Source organism: Perca fluviatilis, chromosome 4 (assembly GCF_010015445.1).
Source record: "Perca fluviatilis chromosome 4, GENO_Pfluv_1.0, whole genome shotgun sequence".
Lineage (NCBI taxonomy): Eukaryota > Metazoa > Chordata > Actinopteri > Perciformes > Percidae > Perca > Perca fluviatilis.
Genome location: NC_053115.1, coordinates 39883737 through 39906878, shown reverse-complemented (window position 1 = coordinate 39906878; position 23142 = coordinate 39883737). Strand labels below are relative to the sequence as shown.

Here is a 23142-nt window from a genome sequence, read left to right as displayed (position 1 = left end):
TGATAAAGTGGTCAGGAGAAGAAGTAGAGACGTCTGTGCATTAACAGTGAATATATAGCTTAATGTGATGCTCTGTAGTTTTTATTTAATAATCAGCTTTAATGTTGGTGTGAAGATAAAGAGCTTATTGCAGTTCGCATACATTATGAGCAGCTCTTGTGCAGAATGCATGAGTCCTAGTTATGTGAGGATGACGCTTTTATTCTGAAGGATCTGTTCAGGAAGTGTGTTTGTTGTTGCAGCTTGCGTAATCCTCGAAACCGAAAGTGTTTCTGATCAACCAATCAGACCGTTAGGAGCGTCTCCATCTCCGTTATAAGAGACGTTGTGATGTTAAAATTTGATTTTAACAAGAAATCGCCAGCGATGGAGCTTCTTCTTCTTCTGTGTCTCTGCCTCCTGACTCGCTCTGGAGTCACGTCTGCTCAACTAAACAGTAAGAGAACTGAGTTATACGTGTAGTTTAGTGTTCCAAATTATTTTCCAAAAACTGAGTGTCCCAAATGACGAGGGTCTTATTAGAGACAGGTTAGTTTATTATTTTTTTATTTTCTAAAAGTTGAGAGTCCCAAATGATGATCGGGTCCGATCAGAGCCGTTCCGGACCGGGTCGGGGTGCGGCCGGAAAAGCGCCGTTTATAAAACGGGTTTTGAGGGGTGGGGGTTAGACAAGTAGGCCTAAGCCTATCAGGATTTCTTTAGGCCCTGTTTACACGATGACGCTCTCGGGTGAAAACGAAAAAATATTTTATCGGATGTGCCTTCTGTTTATACGGCGACGGCGTTTTTGGGGCTTAAAAACGCAAAAAAAGTGAAACCACCCTCCAGAGTGGAAATCTTAAAAACGCTCCACCGTCGCGTTACCGTCATGTTTTGGTTTCGCGCTACTAAGGAGAGAAGTAGAATGAATGTTCTACGCAGGCGGTGCCTTGGTGGTGTTGTGTGGCAGTGCCACCTAGTCACCTGGAGTGCATACTACATCGAATTTCACACACTTTTGCGTCACCATATGCACGCAGATTTCCCCTCCATAACGCTCGTCTAAACGCAGAATAAAAAGTGATAACGCAACGCCACTTTTGCGTTTTCTCTTCAGATCGTTTCCGTGTAAACATAGCCTTAGACTACACTGTCAATTGTAGCAACTGTGTGTATTAGTGCCCGCTTGGAAATAATGCACATTTGCAACAAAATGACTTTTAGAGCGGCAAACTTGTCACGCACACATTAACTATTATAACATATCTGTTAAACAGCACAGCTGGTTTAGCAGGTTCATAATTAAGGACATCGTATGGGGGCGGAATTTGGGACACTAAACTGCAGGTATACCGAAAACTGATCATTACTCTGAGTTATGTATTTGCAGTTATTGTTTATTTTATTTAAACGTCTGAAGCATCTGTAAACATGCAGAGGTCTGGAAACAGAATTGTAATCATGCTGCTCAGCTGCTGTCACATCAAAATGTTTCCTCATTAGGCCTATAGCAAAGATAAAAAATGTTGATAGTTTAGTAACTTAAGATGTGGCGTCATTTCTGGTGTGTGTGTGTGTGTGTGTGTGTGTGTGTGTGTGTGTGTGTGTGTGTGTGTGTGCGCGTGCGTGCGTGCGTGCGTGCACATGTGCGCGTGGTCTCCATTTTGTCATAAGAAGGTGGAGCTATGTTGGGCATTTCCCAGAATCTGTCCATCCTGCCAACTGACTGGTTTTTTTGATAAGCTAATCTAAAGTAGAAACTACAATATGACAAGCATGGAAGAATGTAGGTTTTAAAGTAGTAAAAGTACTTTGATGTGCATTTTAAAATGTATGTATTAGGCTAAGAGTCCCACATTTAAATATTTCAACCAGAGGAAGTTACATGTTTTACCCCCCTTTCTCTCTCTCTCTCTCTCTCTCTCTCTCTCTCTCACACACAAGCATATGTAAACATATACAGAGGTTTGTAATTGTAATCATGCTGCTCAGCGGCTGTCACATCAAAATGTTTCTTAATATTTGGCACAGATAAAAAAAACCTGTAATTTCTTGTGTGTGTGTGTGTGTGTGTGTGTGTGTGTGTGTGTGTGTGTGTGTGTGTGTGTGTGTGTGTGTGGTCTCCATTTGGGGCATTTCTGAGAAACTGTCCATCCTGCCAACTGCCTAAAGCTGCTTTTTTTGATAAGCTAAAGTAGAATGACAAGTTTAGTTTTTTTATAGTTTATTTTGATCACATAAATACACAACATCACATACATAACATAAATGGTAAAAAACAAACCAACAAAAAAGTGTCCTCTTAGTTAATACAGTGTCATCTTGACTCGTTTATAATCCATTCTGATCGTTTAGGTTAGTATTTACTTATTACATCTACACTTTTTACATTTTATTTTATTCTTATTTTGCTCTTAGGTCCCTCAGGATCTTATCAATCTTATAAAGTGTATTATTAATCATTTCTGTATTCTATACATATTACATATTAACACAGATATTACTTGCAGAAGATATAAAACAAAAAATAAAGTAAACCAAATACATTCCCATTCATATACACATTACCATTCATGCCTCACTTTTATATTTGTTTAGCATCCTATTTTTTTGTATTTTTAAAAGTCTATGTAGCATGTAACACATGTTCATTTCCGCATCCAAAAGATCCCATGTGTTCACTCCTTCTGTTGATCTACATCTTTGTTTTACATTTCTTCTAATCTTTATCTTTGTGAACACATTCCCCTTAGTTCATACTGCTCTCTCTACACTCTTAAAAATACTGGGTTATTTTATTAACCCAACCACTGGGTTGAGGCTGTTTAACCCTGTATTATGTATATTCAACCCATATTGGGTTACTTTCAGTAACCCAGTAGTTGGGTTAATGGTTTTGGACTGTGCCTTGATCTAAATAACCCAACCAATGATCATTTTAACCCTGTGGTTTGGTTACATTCAAGTTTGGGATCCTCCTCCAACGGTCTTTTTCTTTTCTCCGAGGCGGGAGAACACTTTTGGAAACACTGAAGGTTTGTCATTTCTCATTTTTTAGGAAACTACCTCTGTCTTCAACAGAAACACGAGCTTGCTAGTTGTTAGTTATAATATATATAATAATAATCATTATTTCCATAACGGGACAGCCTGTAGAACTTTACTTTACTTTGCCGAAAGCAACCGTACTGCCCCTCTAACGGCTACCACTGATGCTAATTAAGCAAGCAGCTAGCAAGCTAGCAAGGAGTTGCTTACTACAACAGTGCTTGCAGTCAAACAGCAGACTTTAGCTCCGGTTACTGGTTACTTACTTGATCTTGATTCATTGCCGGATAGGAGGAGCGTTTTAGCTCTGATAATCCAGTTAGCAACAGTGATTTCTAGCTAACTACGATTCATGCATGCTATAAGGCTAGCGCAAGTTCAAGTATGATAGCGCTAATGCTAGCTAGTAGGTTAATATTGTAGCATGATACCTAAGATTTAGCTAAATGGAGACTATTTCTAATTCTCTGAGGGAGTGACACATAAAAAGTGCTTTATAAACATTTGTGTGTGTGTCTGGGGCAAATCACGAGACAAATTCACTATGATATGAAGTATTATAACGTTTTAAAAAGATCGCTAATGCTAACCGCTAGCTAGCGCTAGCTAGCGCTAATTGCTGACTCATCCTGTAAGCTAGCTAGTAGCTAGTACAGAGCGAAGCATTGAAGGTGCATTGCACGCATTCTGTTGACAAAGTAATTTGTGTTTAGTGCAGTTAACACACTTTGTAGAAATACCACATTGTGTTTTTAAGTGATTATGAAAAGACCACTAGCTAGCTAGCTACATGGCACTAGATTACAGCAACTTTGTTATATTTTCACTAGACAGACAGACAGACTGACAGACTGCAAAATACACTTCCATACATTGATTGAACATTAACAGATCTTGTTCTTCTCCCCTATAGCGATTGAATATGGAGGACTTTGTTAAACTAAAGTTAACAGAACGGCAACTTCTTGAGCTGATTGACACTTTTGCAGGTAAATATGTTATATTGTTGTACTATATGCCTATTATTAATATTATTGAATATGTCAACATTAAAAAAAATGAGTTACCCTATCCTCATGCATCCCCAATGAAGTTGTAGGTTACACAATACTCCATTTTGTTTAGATGTACAACATCTTGACATGTAAGAGCATTATGTAAAAGAATCCAACACTCTATATGTGCCACTGAAGACCATGCCTCCCTAAACAGAATCCCATTTTGATTACCCATTGTCACCATTGTAGGTCCCTGAAATACCATTTCAATAGTGACAGAAATTCCACAACTATAGAAGGCAAACAATTGGCATGAGGTTTTATTAACCTTACCATGGCCACAGAATTTATAGTTTAGCTACCTCTTATTTTACCACTACACCTCTGTCTACCATTGTGCACAGCAATACTTTAAATGTAATTTTCTTATTACAAAATGTGCTCTCAATCTCACACACACACACACACTTTCTCTCTTTTTCTCAATCTTTCTCTCTCTCACTTATCTTATTATTTTTGTTTTGAGCATATATGATTTAATTATTCTAAATCTCCCCCTCTCAGATTGTGCAGGACTTCGAGGTTCTTCATAAAGAGGCATCAGACTAAATCTTTGACCTGGAGGAGGTTCAGCGAGAAGCTTGTTCATGCGGCCCAGTGGGAGGGGTAGAAGCTCCACGTGCAGACAGAGTCTTTGTCTCAAGGTAGAAATTATAACATCAACATAACCCTTAGATTTGTATAATTGGATTTGTGCATTATTCGAGCCATAAGCTACTCTATGATAATAGATAAATAAACTATGATAATACTTATGTCAAACTATTTTCTTTCTTTACAGGCTCCAAAGACTACATTGCCCTGATGGTTCTGCCAGGTCTGATTCCACCTGCAGTCTTCAGGATGGGCCGAAAGACCGTGAGGACTACAGTGTCTGACGCCATGAAGGCCTTCATCGATCTTAAGCCTGTGAGTAGTCCTAGACTCACACAGCCCCTTGGATCTAGTGATGCAGGTCTTTTAATGTAAAATCTGTTAGAAAACATTAGCTGTCAGATGGTCAGAGTCTTTGTCATTCCAGTACTTATGGAATATTATTATTATTTGCAGGTCGGAGCCAACATGGTGGAGTACCTTCAGGCAGCAGAGCAGACCAGGCCATACCCCTGCACCCTGGTGTTGGGAGGCGAGGACTGCTGCTCTCAGGCATTCACCGTTCCCAGTGGGCCGGCCCTGGAGCACGACAGCGTTGTCCAAGCTGTACATGTTTGTGTCAAATGTTTACATGTGTTTGATATCAATTTCCCAAAGCAGTGTTTCTCTGCTTAGCAGTTCCTCCAGAAAGAATGGGGGGGTGGTAGTAATGTGGCCCCATGCGTTTGTTTTTTGGAAATGCTCATGCGATAAGGGAATTGGACTTGTTATTGTTATTCCAGTTTTTCTCTTTAAATGAGTAAATTAAATATTGTTCAATAAAATCAGTGACATTAATGAAGTGTATGCATTGTCTGTTATTATTAATAAATAATATATAGGAATATATAGGAATTTCATAGATGAAAGAATAACTAAATGAATGGGTCAAATATCAACCCAACAAGGGGGTCAATTTAACCCAATATTTGGGCTGGTGGGCCTGACCCAGTAATGAGTTGCATTAACCCAACATTGGTGTCAGAATGACCCAGGCTTTGGTTAGGCGAAGCAACCCCTTATACTGGGTTAAAATTTCAACCCAGTTCAAAAAGTCAAAACAACCCAGCATGTGTTCTGTCCTATATTGAACCAGGTACTGGGTTGGGAATAACCCAATTTGGGTTATTTTCAGCCCAGTATTTTTTAGTGTGTAATGAAGTGATGGAAGAAGTATTCAGATCCTTTACTTCAGTAGAAGTACTAATACAACACTGTAAAAAATACTCTGTTACAAATGTCCTGCATTGAAAATGTTACTTAAGTAAAAGTCTGTAATTATCATCAGGAAAATGTAATTAAATTAAAAAGTTAAATTAAAGTTAAAGTAAATCCTCACATTTTAGAAACTGGAAACGATCCAAACAGTTGTGTGTTTATTATTGGATACTGACCAATCTCCCCATGTTACTTCCTGTCAACTCTCCACTTTCTGGTTTGAGGTTTGATGTGAATTTTAAAATGTATTTATTAGTCTAAGAGCCCCACATTTAAATATTTCAACCAGAGAAAGTTACATGTTTTATTCTCCTCCCCTCCATCACCTACTGCATATAAAGGGAGAGCTTTAATTCCAACCAACAGCTGAGACAATCAACTCAGCTGGCACTGCTCTCTCCTGCTCTATCCACACACCTGTCTCTACTGCAGCTGATTGCAGGCCACGCCCACCTCCACAGGTTATAAACTCAGGATACAAATCTGAAATATATCCTGAAAAACTAATATGGGCAAATATGTGGCTGGAGGGCAGTGCAAAGGATTTTCTAATGTGCAAAATAAGGCCAAAATAACACGTTTTTTTTTTTTGTTATATCTTAAGTTTGTATGTTTATATCACAAAAGCTGTCTTAACTTAATTACTCTGCATGTAAACATACTGATTAATACATGATTTTATCTTTCAGGACCAACAGTCATTTCGGTGGAAGGAGGGGCTGATGTAATGTTACCCTGCTCTCCCAGCACCAAGGAGGACATTGAGTATAAACTGTTTGTCTGGAGGAAAGTTGCTCAGAAAGATGATGGTCTGAAGGAGGTGTTTGACTACAACGCAGGCAGTCATTACAACAACGGTCTAGATGGTCAGAGTGAAGCGTTCAAAGGTCGAGTCTCTCATTTTCCAGAAGAACTGGAACACGGCAACGCCTCCATAATCATCAGAAATACAAAGATATCTGACAGTGGAGAATACACCTGTGATTTTCCACAACTTAAGCCACCTCAAACATTCTACATTGAGCTTGTTGTTGGTGAGTATTTTCATTATGTCTGCTCTTTTTTAAGTCTGCAAGATAATAGAATTTCTTTTGAAGTGTCTGTAAAAGGGCTCATATTTCACAAGCACTAACTAATGTTTTTGTTTTACCTTTTAGATCCATTAAAAGACCGATCAGCCATCCGAGGTGAGTCCTAATTTTAATAACGTTACTCTCTACTTCTCACATGTATGTGATCACAGGCCTGATATGATTCAAGTAAGTCCTGATTTTAATAACGTTATCTGTGGGTTCTGTTTGGTTCCACAGTCCTGATAATTCATAAAACCTTCCTTACTGAATACACATGGAGACATTTTATACGCCAACATTATTTTAAGTTTGTGTAAATGTTAATCATTCAAATGTGTTTTAAAAAAAAATCCTTTTTACACTTTTTATAAAGACCGTGACTAGAAATGGTATTTGTTGTGCGTTGGTCATAATTCGTTGTCAATCCCAATGAAAAAACCCACTCTGAATTTGACTCCTACTGAAAGGCTTGTTTTTGTTTCTTTTTTGTCACACTGTAATCCCCATATGCAAGAAGAGAAGAAAAATATTGTAATGCTTTAATTGTCCTGTAATAATCTACTGTTATGCTGTGTTCACAGGTGCAGCTCAAGAACCATACATCACAACACTTAAGGCAACAAAGGACTGGGAGCTCCTGCAGTGTAAAGTTAATGGCAATCCAGAACCTGAAGTAAAGTGGCAGGACAGTGCTGGAAACCAACTACCTGCTGAGGAGCCCCAGGTCGAAAAAAGAGGCTTTTTCTACATCACTCTCAATGTGACCAAGAGCGACCGCTATCGCTGTGTAGCCACACAGACGACTATCCACCGTAACATTTCTGCTGAGACTGATGTACATATTTATGGTGTGTGTGTGTCCCCGTGTGTATCCCCGTGCGTGTGTCCGGTGTGTCCTGAGAAGGTGGGGCTTTGTTGTGCATTTCCCAGAAACTGTCCATCCTGCCAACTGCCTGTAGGTTCTTTGTTTGATAAGCTAAAGTAGAAACTAGCCTACAATATGACAAGTTTAGTTGTTTTTTTTGTTTTTTTTAGTTTGTTTCAATCACATAAATGCACATAACATACATAACATAAATGAGGGAATGTGCATGTTCACAAACAAAGATTAGAACAAATGTAAAACAAAGCTGTCTATCCGCAGGAGGAGTGAACACGGGGGATCCTTTACTTCAGTAGAAGTACTAATACAACACTGTAAATACTGTTACAAATGTCCTGCATTGAAAATGTTACTTAAGTAAAAGTCTGTAATTATCTTCAGGAAAATGTAGTTAAAGTATTAAAAAGTTAAATTTAAAGTACTCAATGCAGAAAAATCGTCACATTTTAGAAACTGGAAACGATCCAAACAGATCCCATAATAAACACACAAGCAGATCTGATGAGCGTCTATCGCTAGTATCTTTATATACCGTCTCGCTAGCTACGCAGTAACAGCCGTAGGGACAACAACGCTAATTAGTTAGCTTACATAGCAACTTGTTTAACGTTAACTTAGGTGTGTCAACATGCAGCGGCTCTGCAAAGAGGAAACGAGATGAATGAGGACATAAACGTCCACATAAATATTCCTAAAGAAGCCATTCATCGGTCTCACTTCACCGCCAAACAGAAATGTTCAGTTTACTGTAAATTATAGCAGCCGAGCAGCCCGCTAGCTCACTACAACGCTTCAGCTAATGTTGTGTCAATTCCTGCAGTGATTAAAACAGCAGCTGGGTCATTTGTCCACCACGGCAGCACCCAATAAAATATACGGCTACTACCACAGCCCGTAAGGTGGTGTTGAGTAGCTAATAGACGAAGGATTGCATTACAGAGTTTTTACGTTGCTATGGACGCAGGATTCCAACCGTAGAGACGGAACGGACTATTTTCTCTAGTGGAAGCAATACAATCGTATTTAAATCAATAAACTCCCATTTAAATCTATATTTTGTCAAGTTATTAGTCAAATTATTGATTTATTTGGTAAGTAGCCATGTAATAAGCGGGATAATGTAGAGCGAGGCGGTTGTTATAGCGAATACAACCCCTTCAGGCTGATTCAAGATTCACTGTAGTGCTTAACCAGCACTGTAGTGACGCGTTGACGCAAATTATTTGTGTTGACGCATTTGCGTGATCAACGACGTTGACGAATTGTCCCAGCCCTACTGTTAAACAAACACTCATTATGTTTCATTAGGTGTGGCTCTGAAAGAGCTGCATTTTGGGATCCTACGCTATCGGTTGCCAGGGGCAACAGTGTCAGAGCGACACAGACACGGAGCTGGAAAGACGGCTCATTAAGGCGTTTTGTTCTCTTAATACATCCATGAATTAAACAGAGAAATTACGAGAAAATTAAGAAGGCAGCAAAAGAAAAGGGCCCTTACAGGGACAAACTGATAGGAATAACAATCTCTGAAACTGGTCCAGTATATTAATCAGTTAGCATCCACTAAAAGTTCAGTTTTTGTCGCTGAGAGACTCAGATTATTATTCTAAGTGTCTGACAACATTATGGAATGGATCCCTACAGAGATAGACTTTTTAGTAAAAGAGTAAGATCCTTTTAGTTTAACATGAAACAGCCCCAAAATCACCATCACCAAACTACACCAGACTCCATGTAAATTATCAGGACTTTTATCATCGTAAAACACTGCATTCAAAGTGGACAGAAAGGACATAAAACTATCAAAAGCCGTCTTGGTTTGTCCTTCCACTGTTCCAACAATCACTACTCTGGTTTGGTTGAAATAAACCCTTAATTCACCCATTTACATGTGGAAATATGCTGGCTCTATACACGCTAAAAGTCCTGATTATTTACATGGAGTCTGGTGGAGATATGCTGGCTCTATACACGCTGAAAGTCCTGATTATTTACATGGAGTCTGGTGCTGGCTCTATACACGCTAAAAGTCCTGATTATTTACATGGAGTCTGGTGGAGTTTGGTAATGGTGATTTCGGGGCTGTTTCATGTTAAACTAAAAGGATCTTACTCTTTAACTAGTGTGTGTGTGTGTGTGTGTGTGTGTGTGTGTGTGTGTGTGTGTGTGTGTGTGTGTGTGTGTGTGTGTGTGTGTGTGTGTGTGTGTGTGTGTGTGTGTGTGTGAGTGTGAGTGTGAGTGAGTGAGTGAGTGAGTGAGTGAGTGAGTGAGTGAGTGAGTGAGTGAGTGAGTGAGTGAGTGGTGGTGCAACAACCACCAGAGATAAGAGGTGATGAAAAACAGAACAAACTGCACTAACGCTCGATGGTTAATTTTGAGATCAGTCTGAACTGCCACACACATTCCAGCCAGCAATAACTTATGTATGTGTAGCTCTCTTCACGTCAACACAGACACAGGTTGGTTCTTTGAAACAAGCGTTTATTGCTTTGCTGTTCTGTCCTTCATGCATCCACGTCACGCCGTGAGAACTACATGAATGAACACAGTAAGCACGTGAAATTAATTATAAATTACCGAAGAAGATAAAGTACAAATGCCGCTTGGCGCGAATATAAAAGTTTCACATATAAGATAAAATACCTCGTTGGCTGCTTGTCCTGAAAAGAGGTTCTTAAATCCTCGGAAAATCCTTCAGTTTGCTTTGACCTCCGACAACCGTGAAACTGCAACTTAATTAGCAGAGCGCCGTCACATGTGCACACCTTAGGTTTCCTTTGGTCTATTAACAAATTCCGCAGCAGTGGAAACCACAACAGAAAACTTAAGTTCCAAGATAAACAAAAACACAATGAACTAAAATCTAACTATTACATCACATTCATTTTAACCTTTTACATTAAACACATTTCTTATTTATTTACTGTATGAGACTATGAATATAAACTATAAATTTACTATGAATTTTGCATTAATTTTGCGTCATAAACACAGCACATATTTAACAGCACTTGCACTCCCACCAAATCACTCATTAACTTAAAATGTGGGATTTCTTTTACCAAACATTATGAAAAAGAATCAATAAAATGTTTTTGGTCTGAATAGATGTGACCTTATGTATGTGATTTTTAGTTAACCTCTAGTAAGGTAACTACCTTGTGGATAGGCCTTTTAAAGGTAAACTAATCTAGTGTGTGGTTTTCCCTTATCAAGTGTAGTGTCACTGATTAGTAGCTTCAGCTTTCGCACCATGCCGTCTGCACTAGGATGAGCTTCTACAACTCTGGCAAGCTTCCACTCGTTTCTTGGTGAGCTGTCATCTTGTAGAATCACAATGTCATCTACTTATGAGTTTCGTGATGTTCTTTGCCATTTCTGGCGTTTTTGTAGGTTTAGCAGGTATTCCTGTTTCCATCTTCGCCAGAATTCATTGGCTAGGAACTGCACTCTTTTGCACCTTTTACATAGATATAGGTCTTTGCAGAACTGTCCAGGCGGGGGGCAGAATGATTGACGATTTCATGGTTAGAATATGGTTGGGGGTGAGAGGTTCTGGACCGGTAGGATCGTTAAGGTGTTCAACACTTAGTGGCCTGCTGTTGATTATAGCCATTGTTTCGTAAAGGAAGGTCCTCAGAGTTGTGGTGTCAAGTCTGCTTGCGGACTTGTCGAGCATGGTAGTCAGAATACTCCGAATTGTTCGAATTTGGCGCTCCCACACTCCACCCATATGACTGGCTGATGGGACGTTCATTACGAATTCACCACCGATCGCTCGTTGACGTTCTTGATCCATTCCCTTGAGCAACTCCGAAAACCCTCTCTTAGCACCCATGAAATTTGTTCCCTGGTCGCATCTCAATTGGCATACAGGACCTCTGATAGCCACAAATGTTCAAAGTGCGTTTATGAAGGCGTCTGTTGTCAAGTCATCCAGTGTCTCAATATGCACTACTCTGGAACATAAGCAGGTAAATAACAATCCGTATCGTTTTAATTCCTTTCTTCCTTCCTTCACGATGAAGGGAGACTACATTTCCACATCCCAAGATCCATATTCCGTTCACACACAACTCATTCATAGTCATGCCTCTTCCTTGGTGATAAACACGCTCATGATGATGTTTGATGAGCAGGGCTGACACATGAGATTTTTTTCGGAAGTATTGCGGGATGTTTTACGTCATGATGCAAGGCTGATTAGGATAGCCGTCCTCCCACCCTAAGGACATGTTCCTTGTCCAAGAAGGCATTTAAAGATGCAGTAGGTAAGTCTTATAAAACTAACTTTCTGTCATATTTGCTGAAACTGACCCTATGTTCCAGTAGAACTACATGAATTAGGTAAAAAAAAAAAAAAGACAGCTCCTCTGGCACCTCCTACAGCCTGTAGTGCCATTGGCAAAATTCCACCGCTCCCGGTCGATTATCTCCAATCAGGGCCACAGGGGTGGTCTATCTGCCTGTCAATCACTGCTCAGGCACACGCATATATAGCGTTCCCCCCTCCCCCCTCCCCGCGCACGAGCTGCAGAAAAGTTTTCCAAAACTCCGTGAATAATGGAGTGGCTTTTCAGAGGTGGTGTGGCTGCAGGATTTTAAAGATCTGAAGAACGATACAGACGTAGCCACATTTCCTCTCAACAGGTAACATAATTACCATGAATGATTTATCTTTCACTTGGTTATTAGTAGTCAAAAGTCCACAAAGCTACGTTGGTGAGGATGATAGTAACGTTAGCACAGTGGTCGGTCTGATGTGATGCTGAAATGGCTAACGGTAGCCTGCTAGTTAGCATCGTTTTACTGTTGGTGAGTAAAGTTAACGTTGTGTTAGTGTTTTAGTTATTGAAAATGTCTGTCTGACATGCCGGCATTTCTGTCAAACTCCGTTGTGTGGGAGGGGCTTAGGAGACGGTTTGGGCTGCAGCAGAAAGGGAGGAGGGACTGAGAAGTTGTCGATGTTGAAATTTGTTGGCAAAGTCTTGGCTCTTCACAATCTTAGCTACTGCAGCTTTAACTGGTGCAACTTGTTGCGCTTGTTCAGGGTAGGTACTTTCTGAGATTTTATTTTGTGAATGTCTTCAGCGAAGGCTTCTTCTTGAGCCAGCTTGATAATGAAGATTTCTGCTTCTCTTCTTTCTTCAAGACTGGTTGCTTCGCTCGTTCTTGTTTTGAAGTTCCTTGAATTCTCTGATAAATCTCTGGAGCCTGGCGACAGCTCTCACTGCTCTGGACCAGTCAGAAAACTTAATGAAGTGGTTTGCCATTGAATTTACTTATTTCGTCCTGACTGTGTGGACGTGGGTTTTACGAAGCTCAGGATCGGTCGCTTCTACTTCTCCCACCATTTGCTCTTCAGGTGGAAGATTTGGCTGCCAAAGAAAGTTGGGTCCTTTCAGCCAGTTAGACTCTTTCAGCTGAACTGCACTCAGTCCTCTTGAGGCACAGTCGGCTGGGTTATTTTCGTAACGGACATGTCGCCATTGTTCAGGATTTGTGCTTGATTTTATGCGTTGGATCCGGTTTGCTACGAAGATGTGAAACCTCTTGGCGTCGTTGTTCACATAGCCAAGGCCCATTTTTGCTTCCAGAAACACTTTTGCAGGTTTTCGATCTCAAGCTCTCTTTTGACAAAGTCACCATTTCGGACTGAAGTCACAGCTGACGACAATTCAAGTCTTGGGATAGTAGTTTGTTTGTTTGTTTGGTAGGGGCTACTCTTGCCTTCCCCATGACAAGTGAGCAACTTATCTGTCCTGTTTCACTTATAGCTCGAAGATATGAGCATGCACCATATCCATTGAGACTTGCATCTGAAAAGTTGTGAAGCTCATATCGCCTAACCTTGCCAAAGCTTGATGGAAGGTAGCTTCTTGGAATCTTTAGGGCTGCGAGGTGAGGCAAATCCTTGAGCCATGACTCCCATTGTGGCAAGATGTGCTCTGGGAGATCTTCGTCCCAGCCTACTTTGTCTCTGCATAACGTCTGAAGGATCTGTTTGCCGACTAGTATGAAAGGAGCCACAAACCCCAGCGGATCATAGACTGAAGCGACAGTTGAAAGAACCCCTCTCCTTGTTAGTGCATTTTCCTTAACTACAACCCTGAATTGGAATTCATCAGCTTCGACGCACCACTGAACTCCAAGTGCTCGTTCGATGTGCAAATCTCCTAGAGCCATGTCTAGATCTTTGGCTTGGGCACAACACAATCGACACAACACTCCAACTAATGTGTTAGTTAAGTCTGGCCCTGTCAAGAGATGATCATTTAGGGAAGTTTCTTTGTTAGCGTGCAGAACGGTCAAACCACACGGATCTTCCCAGGATTGTTGGGGTGGTAAACTCCATGGTGTGGAATGTACCATGCTGGTTGGTTATTGAGGTCAGGCTGTGGGACCTTCTCAGCATCTCCTCGGGTTATTATGTCATTCATGAAATGGATGACAGTGGAATCAGGGTGGCTCAGTGGTTAGCCCTTCTGCCTCACAGCAAGAAGGTTCTGGGTTCGAACCCAGGTCATTGAGTTTGCATGTTCTCCCTGTGCTTGCGTGGGTTTCCCCTGGAAACTATGAATTTTGCATTAATTATGCGTCATAAACACAGCACATATTTAATAGCACTTACAGTATGTATGGGTTATACATTGGTTGTTCAAGCTGAATAAATCAAAAACAAACTGCAAAAACAGTCAAATTCACATAATAAATAGAGACAATATGAACTTAAGTCTGAATTCACCTTTAATGAGTATGTACAGCATTAATCGTTCTTTTTGACTTTCTACAACTATGATGACACACTGATACTGCACGTCAGCCATCGTCAACTGGCGGTCGGCGGGCCACATCCGGCCCGCCAAAGCTTTTAGTCTGGCCCACAGAATAATCACAAATTCAGAAAATGTAAAGAGGAAAAATTGCGTTCTGTTATTTAGCATTTCAAGCATTTACAGCAGGTAACATTACACAGGTAGAGCACAAACCCAGCCCCTGTATTTGCATCTCTATTCACATGCCGGGATTCTGTACAGCGATGCCCGAGCTCCACACACACGGCTGAGCCGAGAGGTGTGTGCATTAAAACACGCAGTATCTGACTGGGAACGATACAACGAGGATAACCAATGGCCGCTGGGGCAGATGAACTCACGCTAGTCTCGTTACTGTAAATAGGCTACAATTAAACCTTCGTGAGTAAAAAGTCAATACTTATCAATGCACTCACCTGTGTAGACCGGCATCAACATGTAGAAAGCCATATTTCAATCTGCTCTGTCTGCTCAGTCCACTCTTTTCTGCGTTGTTTTACGCAAACACAGCTCTACTCTGTAAATAGCGAATTTTTCCAAACGAGCTAAAACAAAAGCTGTCGGTTTTTAGTCTAACTGTTTATCTTAGTTTGCCGGGAATCTTCAAGTTTGGACAAAAATTCTGGTCCTTGGAAAAATGTAGTTGATGACCCCTGCTCTACGTGATATGCGGTCACATTCACAAAATTTAATTGATTTGTGTCAAATCCTGACAGACAGATCGAAAACTCTCTCTCTAGGTGGGCGGTCTTCTACCTCGACCAGTCTGGGGAGAGGAAGATTGATAACAGCGTTCTATTAACGGTTTGTGAACATATTTCAGAGGAAGATTTTGAGGACAGAAATAATGAACATTGAGAAGTGTTGTGCAGCGTCACAGTAACACTTAATAGTATCAAAACACAAGTTATTCCATATTACACCATAGAGAAAATAATACTAATAATACTTGTTTACTTCACTTCATTGCTGTACAGACTGAAGGTCAGCTCTGATTCTAAGACTCTTTTCTCTACAGTTAGTTTGTTCTTTCCAGTTGAGATGAAAACATGCAGAAAACAAAGTCTGTAGTGTTTTCTGCTCTAATTCACCAAATACTTTGGGAATGTAAAGGTTTCTGACTCTTACATACAGCTGAGATCATTGTTAGAAATATTACCACAAACTAACTTCTACATGTAACTGGAGTAGCTGATTTTCTCTTCAGAAAACACAACATTCAACCTGTTCAGTACCCTGGAAAACCAGAGTTCTCGCGAGCACACAATTTGAATTTGCCCAGCGAGTCACTCTGGCATAATGATGCTTATTAACTATGCCTTTGTAGCCAAGCTGCACCAATCACATCGGTGTATCTGATATAGGCGGGCCAGAGGCGAGCTAATCCGATGACGACAGTTTAAGTCTACCAGGGTGGTATTTCAGGTAGAAGGTTTAACAAACTCTGAGTCTAACCCTGATCTCGGAGTTGCTTTACCCTGAGATGGGAAACTGAGTTTTCGGTTCCAGAACAGCTGATATGAGTTGGTTCAATCAACTCAGAGTAGGTTCACGCGCGTGCACCACCACAATAAAAAGGCAGCATGAATGGAGCCATGATTCTACGATTCACCCTGGTAACAGCCACCAACAAACGGGTCGGCAGAAATACTCATGCGCACATACAGCGAGTTAAAAAAACAACACAGCAGCTGCTGCAAAAGAGAGACAATTTGTGTGGGAGAAAATTGCTGCTAGAGTAAATGCGTATATTCTAATATAGTGTTTGTCATATTTAATCATAAGTATAGCCTAATATTACTGGTGAAATGGTATTGAACCTATAATCTATTTAATTTAGGTGCAAAACTGCGGACGAAAAAGTCCTACGCCTACTAACCCCATTCTGAGGCTGCAGCACCATCATTAACAGAATTATAATCCATAATCTTTTATTTCAAAGGGTTTACATCATTCACCTGCAATACTGTGGAACTCCTTTTTGAAAACGTTTAAAACACGTTTGCGATCGAGTCACACTCTTCTGATGGCTCTTTGCTACAGTGGCTTTACTAAAATGCTCCGCATCACCAATGCTGTAAAGACAAATGCCATTTGCAAAAGAACGTAATGCGACACAAATATTCTGCTGGGATGTAAGAGCATAGATGGGTGACGTTAGTGATATGAGGATGATAAGGTTATGTAGCCTACATAACTGATCGACTGGGAAGAAAAACGATACCGCTCAAATAGGAAGTTATCTAAAAATTTAAATGTCGGGGTTTCAATATCATCTCCCGACATATAACACCCTGTGAAGTAAAGCAGCTTCTTCATCAACAGGATCGTTGACAAAAGGACATGCCATATTTTGAGAAATAAAACGTTTTATAGTCTGCCTAACATGGTTAATAAACTAAAATTTTTTATTTTATTGATGCCGATAACAAACTGCTCTAAAATGCGCCCGATCCAGACTGAATGAATGAATGAGGGAATGAGAGAGTGCTGTGTCAGAGGGAGGAGACTGAGAGAAGAAAACCTGCTCCCGACCAGGTTAGGTTCACAGGCTCAGTTACCATAGTAACTGACTCTGAGGTGAAGTTACCTCTCTTTCTGAAACAGAAAACCCAGAGTTTCCCTCATCTCAGGGTTAACAAACTCAGAGTTTTCACTAAACCTGCTTTCTGAAATACCACCCAGTTATCTCTGCTGGTAGCTAAGCGTATGGGGCTCTGGATACGTCACCCCATGTATTGTTGTGATTGGTCGTAGTGTTAACCAATTGCGTGCAGTGAGATTTTCAAATGCACGCTTGGTGCCGCCCCTCGAGATGGGCGACTTTCATTACTCAACGCTAGACCCTTAATCTTTTCGAATTTGGGTCTGGATTTCTAGGCTACCTGTTCAGTACAGTTAAGTTATTACTAAATCTAATATTGCTAAAAGTTATGGCAATAATAATGTTTCACTTAATGGCCAAGTTATGTCTGTTAGTCAGCATATTACCGCTCACTTTAAACAGCATGAATACATATTACTCTATAACTAAAACATCCTGCATACAGCATCTAGAAAGACAAACAAAGCAGAACCTTCTGTACTTTTACATCGTGTTACTAACTTAGTTTAATATTTCATCTGATCCATTAAAACTGATTTCTTGTAAGTTTTGCTGCAGCTCGTGATGCTGAAATAATTTCCATGTTTGTATTGTTGATGTTCTTCTCTGATTCTCGGACGCAGCTACAGATGAAACCAATTATAAGTTACTTTATAATTTAGTAAGACTTCACATGAACCCAGTAAAAGATTTATAACCAGCGGTTACACCTCATGAGTGTGATTAGTGACTGAAGTCAAAGAATCGGCAACATTTCTCTTCCACAAGTGAAAAATTAAAACAGGGTGTAACATATTAATGTAACTTTATTAAGTTTATTTTAAGTTTAGTTTACTTTATTAATAACCTATTTGTACTAGTGTGGACGTTTGGTATCATTTCGGGCATTATTAGTGGGGTACTTTACGAGATACAAACGTGGATCCATTAGCCCCTGCACTAAGCTATTCAGCTGATCACGCTAACTCTCCCAATGTTCGACCCAGCTGAAAAAAGCTTCTGGGGGGTTGTTTGGCTTGAGGTCATGGTGCAAAGGACCCTAGGGTGAAATTACTCCGAACCATCACTTTAAATATATACCTATATAAGCTGTGCAAAAATGTGTATACATACATCATGTATATGTCCAAAAAAAATGTAATTCATGTTTTTATCTTTCATCAGCGCACAGCTCTGGACCACAGACATATCCTTCAGGTATGTTATCTCTACAGTCATGCCACTCATAGAAAGACCCTAACATCTGCTATTCATGTAAATAATGCTTTTAGTTTTTTATGAACATATTCAACTGACATAATCGACAAAACTGACATAATCGATAAACCTGCGCAGGATTCAGCAGCAGAGTTGAACATCTCCACTTGTGAAGCCAAGCAAAATAACATCAGCCATACGTTGATGTCAATGTGCCTGGTGGAATTCCTCTCTGTGGAGTTTTAATCTGTAAACTACCTTGTATATTATTAGTTCTCGGAATTTTTGTCCCATTGTGTAAGTTATGACTAATATTCTCTACATAATTGCAGTTACATTGTGAGAGTAACATCACCTTGTTCTGTGTTTCAGATCAAAACTTGAGGAAAGTGATGATTGGAGTTGCTGTTGGAGTTCTCGCAGAATTTCTGTTTTCGTAGGGGTTTGTCTAGCTCCGCCTGGAAATGGCTCTAACTACGGTAAGTTCAAATAATGCGTTGTATCAACATACAGTATCCATAATGTGCAAACAATAACATAACAGGTACTTTGTATTAGAGATGCACCAATAGACCGGCCGGTGACCGGAATTGGCCGGTTTTCACGTGCTCAGCCATGACCGGCGACCAGCAGGTCAGTCTGACATATGCCGATTTCATGCCGGTCAACGCTACAATTAACTGACAACATAAGTTATACGAGTTACAGTTCTCAAGGACGCACACACACACGGACGCGACAGCACAGTCTCTTTTTCCTTTCTCTCAACTTCTCCGCCGTGTGTGGCGCGTACCCGCTCGCGGTGTGAAGCGCGTGTCCGCACTGTTCTCGCACATGTAGGGAACCTCGTGAATTAACCTGCAACATATCAGCTGTTTGGAAATTCTCCAGCGTGTGTGCAGAAGATAACAAGTTTGCAATATGCAACACCTGCAAGGAAAAAGTAGGGCGTGGAGGGACAACACCAAAAACCCAAATCACATTTTTTTTTTTTTTTTTTTTGGATATTGGATGTCAAAAGAAGGAAATTGTTCTAACATTGCACTTTAGAGTAATTGATATAGATCTATTTCATAGTGATCCATTATCTGTTCAAAAAATGTTCTATGTTCTGTGCAAAATGTTGGTTAGAAAAAATGAAATCGGAATCGTCTAAAATCGGTATCGGCTGGCCTAACTCAGAAATCGGAATCTGCCTAGAAAGTTGTAATTGGTGCATCTCTATTTTGTATCTATGTTGTGTCCACATCAGAGTGGAAACTCTGGAAATTCGTGAAAAACTTGAATACAAAATAATAATTAAAGAAAGCCCAAACCAGTGATGTTTAAACATCCTTAACTAAGTAAGAGATTGCATGATAATAACTGGAATAAATTGGGTCTTTGTTTAGTCTTCTTGCTTAAACTGTAAAATGAATAGTGAAAATGCCAGTGTAGAATAAAATAAAACATGCATATTTAAACAATCATGAATATACAGAGTCAGGAGTAGCTTAGGAATGTACTTTATTTTTCTTTACAGTCAGATAAAAAGACATTTTGGCATTCAGGCCACAGAAATGGCGCGTGTTGCCAAAGCATATAATGCAAAAGTCAGACCATTTAATATAAAACTCTCTAAGGGTTTTTCTGGGGGGTTGATGTGTCGATCCATGCCGCTAACCGCAATGAGAAGTCGAGCTGTGCTGCAACGGTGCACCGCAGAGCCAGGCCAAATTCTGCTGACAAACCAACTCTGCAACTCTGACCAAATACAGCAGAATATGTCCACATCTGTTAGATTAGACCTGTTTTTAATGTTAGCATCCTGTCGGTTTGCAAGTAGAAATATTTTGCAACATCAGTAACTTCACACTTCTCTAATACAACTGAACTTGATGGTGCAGTATATAGTGCAATGAGGCTGATGTGTGAATGTACAAAAAGGAACACAGAAGTGAAACTAATCTCTAAACCCCAGAGGTTCAGGAAGCAGCTACAAAAGTACTGAGAGCTGAACACCGAGACTTTTAGAAACGGAGCTTTCTCTTAACTTGTCAAGGAAAGTTAAGAGGGAGTTATTATAGTCTAAGCAGGGGCGTTCTATGGGCCTCTCCCTGCATCCACAGCTATTCATTCTAGCATCTTTTTGGGCCCTCCTCACATGAGGGCCCTGGGTACTCTGTCCCCTTTTTTTTTTCTTTTTTTTTTACTTTGTAACGCGTTACAGTAACATAACTACTTTTTTTCAGTAAAAAGTAGTGTAACGCGCTACTACGGAAAATTTGGTTTTCAATTCGGCGCAACGTTACTTTTCCCAGGGACAGATTTGACAGCGACACTGACTTCTCAGCTGCAAGCTCACAAGCTCCACAAGGTAGGTGACAGAGGCTGGTAGTAGCAGAGAAATGCTGCAGCCAACGCTAACTTTTGAGAGCGGTTTAAGCTTTGTGGCTTTTTACTGGACGGCGCTCTGAACGGAGAGCTACGTGACACATGCCACTACATCGCTGAGGACTGGCGGTTAAATCAGCCATCCTACAAACAAACACAAAGCTGACAACCTCACAGATGGATGCCGTGGTGATGGCCTCATACATACACGCAGCGGGCTGTGGACTTGTGTCGGTTGCATGGACACACAAGGACTTCCAGAAAAGACGCTGCATGTGTCTATGACAATGCACGGACCATCGTGGCTGCGCGACCGGTACAAGTAGGCTAGATATGGACATTACACACTAACACCGTGTAACGCTGATGACCTGCCGATGTGCATTCAACCTGCGCTGGACTTGTTCATAATGAATCAGCTGTCACTCTGTGAGTAGAGAATCCAGTCTGCAGTGTAGTTCAGACACTTCACTGATAAACCAGAGATTGGCTTTATGGTCAAAGAGACGCCTGCTTTTTAAAGTAACATAAAAGAAACGAGTAAAGTAAAAAGTTACTTTCCATAGGGGGTAACTAAGTAAAGTAATGGATTACTTAACGAGTAACAAGCAAACACTACTTTATAAAAGTAACTTCCCCAACACTGCTAAGCATTAATGATCATCTTCCTTTAAAGGTCCCATGGCATGAAAATTTCACTTTGAGGTTTTTTTAACATTAGTATGAGTTCCCCCAGCCTGCCTATGGTTCCCCAGTGACTAGAAATGGTGATAGGTGTAAACCGAGCCCTGGGTATCCTGCTCTGCCTTTGAGAAAATGAAAGCTCAGATGGGCCGATCTGGAATCTTCTCTTTATGAGGTCATAAGGAGCAAGGTTACCTCCCCTTTTTCTGCTTTGCCCGCCCAGAGAATTTGGCCCACCCATGAGAGAGAGAGAGACATCATGGCTTTCAAACGAGCAAAGTGGCAGTTGGTCAAGGCCACACCCCCACCCTCCACCTTGCCCCCCCCCCCTCGCTCCTCCTCAGACACAGAAATGGCACATCCTAAGGAAAGCTCATTGTGGGACTGGCTCTAGTGGCTGTAATTCTGCACCAAGGCTGAATTTCGGGAGAGAGACTTCAGATACAGTATTAGGGGACCACTAAGGCCTATATAAAAGAGACTTCAGATACAGTATTAGGGGACCACTAAGGTCTATATAAAAGAGACTTCAGATACAGTATTAGGGGACCACTAAGGCCTATATAAAAGAGACTTCAGATACAGTATTAGGGGACCACTAAGGTCTATATAAAAGAGACTTCAAATACAGTATTAAGGGACCACTAAGGCCAATATAAAAGCATCCAAAAAGCACCATGTCATGGGACCTTGAAGTTTGAGAGACATACAGTAAGGGGTCAAAGAGTTCACGTGCTGGTCAAAAATTTGTTCCACTGTTGACCCAAAACTTCCAGGAACTTTGGAACCAAATTAATTTAATTAAGGAATTAAACTCAGGAACTGAAAGTCCATTCTGTAAATTCTTGTTTCAAACCATGTGAAACACAGAATGATATCAAAATACAACAACAAAAAAGCCTTGGAACCACACAGATAAAACCTGTAGAAGGGAAACTTGATATAGATTATAAATTTCCATTCATGTTGTTCTCTTTTTTGTCCTTCAGGTTCATTGTGAGATATAAGTGACCCGGCAGAGAAGGAGCCAGAGCCCCAATCAATACCAACTTTAAAGTTCTCTGCAGATGTGTGTGGTATTGTACTTCTTTTCTAGCGAGGACCACTTTGAATTTTAGAACAAAAGAGTGAGGACATTTTTGAGATTGAGGACATGTTCTCTTCAACTTCTTAAAAGGTCAGTTTGAGAGTTAAAGGTGCTAGATGATAGAATGCAAAACCGATTTTACCCTGTCATAGTTGAATAACGACAGTTTGGAGGGTAAATAGGACAGACATAGAACCTCCAAATTACATTGACACCTCTTTCCTCTGCTTATACTCTAGTTATGCCGGCAACTGGCAGTAAGTAACCGAGAAACAGTGACTTTCACTTTGTATGGAGGTTGCTGCTTTCTCGTCAGACTGTGTGGAGCTCCTTAAGTCCGACACGTCTTACCAAATTTGCAATTAGCCATCGTAAAACGGCCCATATTTGAGCTTTATATAGTTGATTTCTCGCATAAAAAAGTCTCAGAAGTGAATTTAATAACAAAATAGCCCGACAAACAATGTATAACTTTGCAGTGTCTGAAAC

At 40.5% G+C, this 23142-nt stretch overlaps 3 protein-coding genes across 5 annotated transcripts in view; 2 read left to right on the top strand and 1 right to left on the bottom strand.

Annotated features, from left to right (window-relative positions):
• The window catches only part of LOC120557668, a 1015838-nt gene that overhangs the window by 445918 nt on the left and 546778 nt on the right, over positions 1-23142 (top strand). The window lies entirely within an intron of this gene.
• LOC120557124 overlaps positions 1-23142 on the bottom strand; it is a 655636-nt gene that overhangs the window by 539768 nt on the left and 92726 nt on the right. The window lies entirely within an intron of this gene.
• On the top strand, positions 285-23030 carry LOC120557671 (V-set and immunoglobulin domain-containing protein 1-like). Of its 2 annotated transcripts, XM_039798218.1 has the most exons (7): positions 285-436; positions 6626-6970; positions 7094-7123; positions 7591-7857; positions 18477-18509; positions 18882-18988; positions 22556-23030. In XM_039798218.1, the coding sequence occupies exons 1-6, from the start codon at positions 331-333 to the stop codon at positions 18947-18949; spliced, it is 849 nt and encodes a 282-aa protein (XP_039654152.1). In that variant the 5' UTR covers positions 285-330; the 3' UTR covers positions 18950-18988; positions 22556-23030. The 2 variants fall into 2 exon arrangements, with proteins under 2 accessions (XP_039654152.1, XP_039654154.1); XM_039798220.1 differs by lacking the exon at positions 22556-23030 and having other exon boundaries at positions 7591-7844; positions 18882-18990.